The sequence below is a fragment of the Carlito syrichta genome, unplaced genomic scaffold, assembly GCF_000164805.1.
Source record: "Carlito syrichta isolate Samal-C Ts95f unplaced genomic scaffold, Tarsius_syrichta-2.0.1 Scaffold306983, whole genome shotgun sequence".
In the NCBI taxonomy this organism is placed as follows: domain Eukaryota; kingdom Metazoa; phylum Chordata; class Mammalia; order Primates; family Tarsiidae; genus Carlito; species Carlito syrichta.
Window position 1 is genome coordinate 180,532 of NW_007251079.1, and position 6,140 is coordinate 186,671.

At 39.3% G+C, this 6,140-nt stretch overlaps 1 protein-coding gene across 1 annotated transcript in view; it reads left to right on the plus strand.

The window, feature by feature from the left end:
- The window catches only part of KIF11 (kinesin family member 11), a 66,386-nt gene that overhangs the window by 37,241 nt on the left and 23,005 nt on the right, over window positions 1–6,140 (plus strand). The window contains exons 12-14 of the mRNA XM_008063660.2: window positions 324–512; window positions 2,253–2,460; window positions 3,998–4,170. Coding sequence (XP_008061851.1) covers window positions 324–512; window positions 2,253–2,460; window positions 3,998–4,170 — 570 coding nt within the window. The remainder of the gene's footprint in view (window positions 1–323; window positions 513–2,252; window positions 2,461–3,997; window positions 4,171–6,140) is intronic.

Here is a 6,140-nt window from a genome sequence, read left to right on the forward strand (position 1 = left end):
CGCCAAGTTGCCCAGGCGGGTCTCAAACCCGCGGGCTCAGGCAGTCTACTCACCTCAGCCTCCCAATGCGTGGGATTACAGGCTGAGCCACCAAGGCCGACTCAGACCTGTTATTTAATCTCAAAGTTTTGAATAAGTTTACAGGAAGAAGCATGATGCCATATAAAGTGTGCTAACCTACCTGGTAACTTGTTACAACTTTTGCATGGAAATAATTTTTTTCATTTTTCTAGTATTATATTATGTACTAGCCAGGTATCTTAACAGCCAGATCTGTCGTTTTTTAATTCTTAAAAAAAAAATGTTTAATGTATTATGTTTAGGTTACAGAATTGTTTATGGATAATAAAAACGAACTTGACCAGTGTAAATCTGACCTGCAAAATAAAGCACAGGAACTTCAAACCACTCAAGAACATTTACAAGAAACTAAAATACAACTTGTTAAAGAAGAATATGTCACATCAGCTTTGGAAAGAACTGAGGAGAAACTTCATGACACTGCCAGCAAGGTTTGTCCTTTGTTTTGATTTGTATTCACATTAAAGAAATGACAGGATGGGTAGAAGTGACTTTCTCTGCTTAGACATTAAATGTGAGATTCTGTTTATTCAGCCCACATGACATTTTAAAACATTATTTTACTATTTCATTTATGTTATTCTCACTGGAGATGCTGACTTAAGAAAAATACTATTCCTGGAGTTTTGAAAATAGAATATGACTTTGTAATATATTTTATGGAAATGTAGAATAATTATGTTGTGGTACTTTTTTTTTCTTTTTTTTTACTTATAATTTTTTTATTTTAACGATGTGGTGTACAATTCAGGGATAAGAGCCGGGCTCGGTGGCTCAGCCTGTAATCCCGCGCCTTTGGGAGGCTGAGGTGAGTGGATTGCCTGAGCCCGCGGGTTCGAGACCTGCCTGGGCAGCGAAATCTCATCTCTACAATAAATAAAAAAATCACCCGGGCATGGTAGCTCATGCCTGTAATTCCAGCTACTTGGAAAGCTGAGGTGGAAGGATCGCCGGAGCCCAGCAGGTTGAGGCTGCGGTGGCCGGGAGCGGCCACTGCACTACAGTCTGGGTGACAGAGTGAGATTCCAACTCAAAAGAAAAAAACAGAAAAAAAACATTCAGGGATAAGTATACATGTTCATTCTGCAGATACCCTCTTTGATGAGGTGTGGTCCCACCCTTGCCCAGGCAGACTTCCACTATGGTGCTTTTTCTTTGTGATAACAATCGAACCTAATTAGTCATTAAGAATTTAGTGCCACCCCACAATTTTAAATAAAAATTAAAAGGGAGAAAAAATCCGGGTTCAGTGGCTCATCCTGTAATCCCGCGCCTTTGGGAGGCTGAGGTGAGTGGATTGCCTGAGCCCGCGGGTTCGAGACCCGCCTGGGCAGTGAGACCTCATCTCTACAATCAATCAAAAAATCAGCCGGGCGTGGTAGCGCATGCCTGTAATTCCGGCTACTCGGAAGGCTGAGGCGGAAGGATCGCTGGAGCCCAGCAGGTGAGGCTGCGGTGTCTGGGAGTGGCCACTGCACTCCAGTCTGGGCGATAGAGTGAGACTCCAACTCAAAAAAAAAAGGGGAAAAAAAAAAGAATTTAGTGCCTTCTGATGATGGAACATGTTAAAAGTACTTAAGTTACGGCTGGGCAAGGTGGCTCACACCTATAATCCCAGCACTTTGGGAGGCCGATGTGAGAGAATTGCCTGAGTGTACAGGTTCTAGACCAGCCTGGGCAACTTGGCGAGACCTCATCACTACAGTAAATCAAAAAATTAGCCGGGTGTATTGGCGCACGCCTGTAGTTCCAGCTTCTTTGAAGGCTGAGGTGAAGGATCGCCTGAGCCCAGCAGGTCGAGGCTGCGGTGGCTGTTAGCGTGCCACTGCACTCCAGCCTGGGCGACAGAGTGAGACTCCAACTTAAAAAAAAAAGTACTTAAGTTTTTATTATGTATACTTTTGAGGAAATAGTAGAACGTAAAAGTAAAAACATTTGTAGGGAAGCATAATGGACTGCAAAATCAGTTTTCTTTGCTTGCATAGATAGTACAGGATGGGAAATAAACGTTCCTGGACATCTAGTTAAATTACCATGAGATAAAGCGTTTCTTCTGATACAATGTCTAAAATTTATTATTCCTTGTTACAGAAGTCCTAATGTAGATATTTTCATTGGATTGCTTTTGTCATATCCATCTTGCCAACATTTATTTTTAAAATATTATATAGCTGCTTAACACAGTTAAAGAAACTACAAAAGATGTATATGGTCTCCATTCCAAACTGGATCGTAAGAAGGCAGTTGACCAACACAATGCAGATGCTCAGGATACTTTTGGCAAAAACCTGAATAGTCTGTTTAATAATATGGAAGAATTAATTAAGGATGGCAGCTCAAAACAAAGAGCTATGCTCGAAGTTCGCAAGACCTTGTTTGGTAAGTTCAAGCATTTCTATGCAAGTCTTTATGTGTTTAATGTGAGGCTGATTTCAAAACTGATTATTTAATTTTGTAAAACTCAGGAGACAGTGTTACCAGTACCCTCCTTTTTGCACATGTTATTTGTTCAGGATGAAGGTTAATGCTTTTAGTGCCTTTGAATTAAAACAAATGTAGTATTCCCCTGCTTTTTATAAAATGTTTATTAAATAACTAATATAAAAATTAAAAGTCCTGTTTATCTCTGACTCAGGTTCATTCACCATAGGAATTACTGTTAAATTTCCTGAGTTTTTTTCTAGAAAATTTCTATGCTTAAGCTTTTTGTAATTTTTGGGGAGATGGGGCGGGGCGTATGTATATCTTGAAAGTTTACTGTATTGTCAGAATATGTGTATCATTATTTTTAACTACTCCATTGTTATCTCTCTTTAGAAAATATTCTTAAGTATTAGATTCTTTTGTGAAATACTAACCTTATTATAGAAAATTTGGACATTCAGAAATGTAAAAATTAAAAAAATCATCTGGACTATAGACTCATTAAGCCAACCACTATAAATTTTGGAATTGATTTTTAGTATTTCTTTTCTTCTAGAAACTCCTTTATTTTCCATAATACTATATATTAACTTTAGTTGGAGATCAATTTTAGAGTATTCTAATTTTTGGTTTACTGTGAGTTACGGTTATGAGTTTTTTTTTGTTTTTTTTTTTTGAATCAGAGTCTCACTGCATCGCCCAGACTGGAGTGCAGTGGCCTCCGCAGCCTTGACCTGCTGGGCTCAGGTGATTCTTCTACCTCAGCCTTCTAAGTAGCTGGAACTACAGGCACATACCACCTTGCCTGGCTAATTTTGTTTGATTTATTGTAGAGATGAGGTCTTGCCAAGTTGCTCAGGCTGTTCTCAAATCTGTGAGCTCAAGCAATCCTCTCACCTCAGCCTCCCAAAGTACTGGGATTATAGGCAGGAGCCATCATACCCGCCCAGTTATGAGTCTTATACACGTACAAATTTAAAGGCTTATTGTAGAAAATATATCGTAACCTGGGCGTGGTGGCTCACACCTATAATCCCAGTATTTTGGGAGGCTGAGGTTAGAGGATTGCCTGAGGCCATGGGTTCAAGACCAGCCTGGGCAACTTGGTGAGACCTCATCTCTACAATAAATTAAAAAATTAGCTGGGCCTGGTGGCTCGTGTCTGTAGTTTCAGCTACTTGGAAGGCTGATTCGGAAGGGTCACCTGAGCATGGGAGGTTGAGGCTGTGGTGGTCTTGAGCATGCCATTGCACTCCAGAGTGAGACTCTGACTCTCTCTCTCGCTCTCTCTCTCTCTCTCTCTATATATATATATACATATTATATATATATAATATGTATATATAATGTATATTTTAAGTTATCAGTTTTGACATCGGCCTCACACTACACACTAGGATGTGTTGCCAACCTCTTCGGAGCGATTGACCTGTTCTTAAATCTACTTATGTCAAAATTCACATGTTTCTTTTGTCTCTTGTTTTTGTCACAGGTAATCTGTTATCTTCCAGTGTCTCTGCGTTGGACACCATTACTACCACAGCACTGGGATCTCTCACATCCATTCCAGAAAATGTGTCTACTCATGTTTCTCATATTTCCAATATGCTGTTGGAAGAACAGTCATTAGCATCAGAAAGTAAAACTGTACTGCAGGAATTGATTGTTAGTATACGTATTAAAATATTTTTGAAGGGTTATATCGACAAGTCTTTCAAAACAATGTTAACTGCTATTCTTTCATCTTAAGCTTTACTAGACACGGTGATGGATGTATCACTAAAAGAGAATATGTTTATATTTTTAAAGACAAATCTGTCCTGTCTTTTTTTCCCAGAAAGATTGATTTCCAAATGTCACAACTAACCTTGGAAACTTTTTTCATTTATATCTTGTAACATTGGGCATAGGAGTTATTAGTGAGCCCTTTAGCACTAAAGGGCAGGTTTAGCACATGATTTCAAGGGGACTGTGACTTGTTAGTTGACTCAGGAATTGGTAAGTCACTCATTTCCCAAGGCTACTGTACCCAACCAGAAGGGATGTCAGGTAGTTTATTTTAGTAAGTGATAGTGCTATGTAATAGAATAGTAAGTGAGAAAAAGAACTTTTAGAATTCTAAGAACATGTAACAATTCTTGAGGTTAGGTCTGTGGGGCTATACCCCTCTGGGCCTTGACTGTAAAGCTTTTTCCACAGCTTTATGGAAGACACTCATCTAATCACACTTAATATTACCCCCTTCATATCTGATTTATATATACTCTTTATTTTGTAATCGTATTGTTAGTCTAGGAAGGTCTTGGCCATATCATTAATTGGTTTTCCTTGTATAGGCTCTCTGCCTCCCTTTTTGAGCTTAACAATACATGTTAGACATTTTCTAAGTAAATATTACAAATGTTAGCTGACCTTCTGTTAGAGTCAGTGTTTACATGACACTGTTTGATAAGTGTTTTTTCAATCACCCAGATTTAACAGAGTTAACAGATACTGTCAGTACTAACTTTCCAAATATTGGTTCATTCACTAAATGTTGGTCTGTATATTACAGGTTTGTTTCTAGATCACGGTAATAAAGTGAATATCACAGTCTACTAAATGTACAGTAACATTATGTCAAAGTATATACCTAAATTAAAAATACTTTATTACTTAAAAATGCTAATGATCATCTCTTCCAGCAAGTCATAGCTTATTTCACTCTTCCTTTCATGAAAGATTTCTCTGTAGTATGTGATTCTGTTCGATAGCATTTTACCCACAATAGAACCTCTTTCAAAATTGGAGTCCATCCTTTCAAACCCTGCCATGACTTTATTAACTAAGTTAATGAAATTCTTTGTTGTTATTTCAGCATTGTTCACCAGCCATAGATTCCATCACAAGAAACCACTTTGTTTGCTCATCCATAAGAAGCCACTCCTTGTCTGTTCAAGTTTGATCAGGAGATTGCAGCAATTCAGTCACGTCTTCAGGCTCTACTTCTAATTCTGTTTCTCTTGCTGTTTCCACCACATCTGCAGTTATTTCCTCCACTGAAATCTTGAACCCCTCAAAGTTGTCCACAAAGGTTGGAATCCGCTTCTTCCAAAGTCATGTTAGGGTTGAGATTTTGGCCTCTTCCCTTAAATCATGAATGTTTTCAGTGGTGAAAATCCTTTCCAGGTTTGCAGTGGACTTTGCCCAGATCCACCAGAGGAATCACTATCTATGGCAGCTATAGTCTTACAAAATATATTTCTTCTTCTTTCTTTTTTTTTTTGAGTTGGAGTCTCACTCTGTTGTCCAGACTGGAGTACAGTGGCATGCTCATGACCACTGCAGCCTCAACCTTCCAGGTTCAGGTGATACTTCTGCCTCAGCCTTCCAAGTAGCTGAAACCGCAAGTGTAAATTTATTGTAGAGACAAGGTCAAGTTGCCCAGGCTAGTCTCGAACCCCTGGGCTCAGGCAATCTTCTCGCCTTGGTCTCCCAAAGTGCTGGGATTACAGGCATGAACTACAGAGCCCAGCAACATGTATTTCTTTTTCTTTTTTTTTTTTTTTGAGTCGGAGTCTCACTCTGTCACCCAGACTGGAGTGCAGTGGCCGCTCCCGGCCACTGCAGCCTCGACCTGCTGGGCTCCGGCGAGA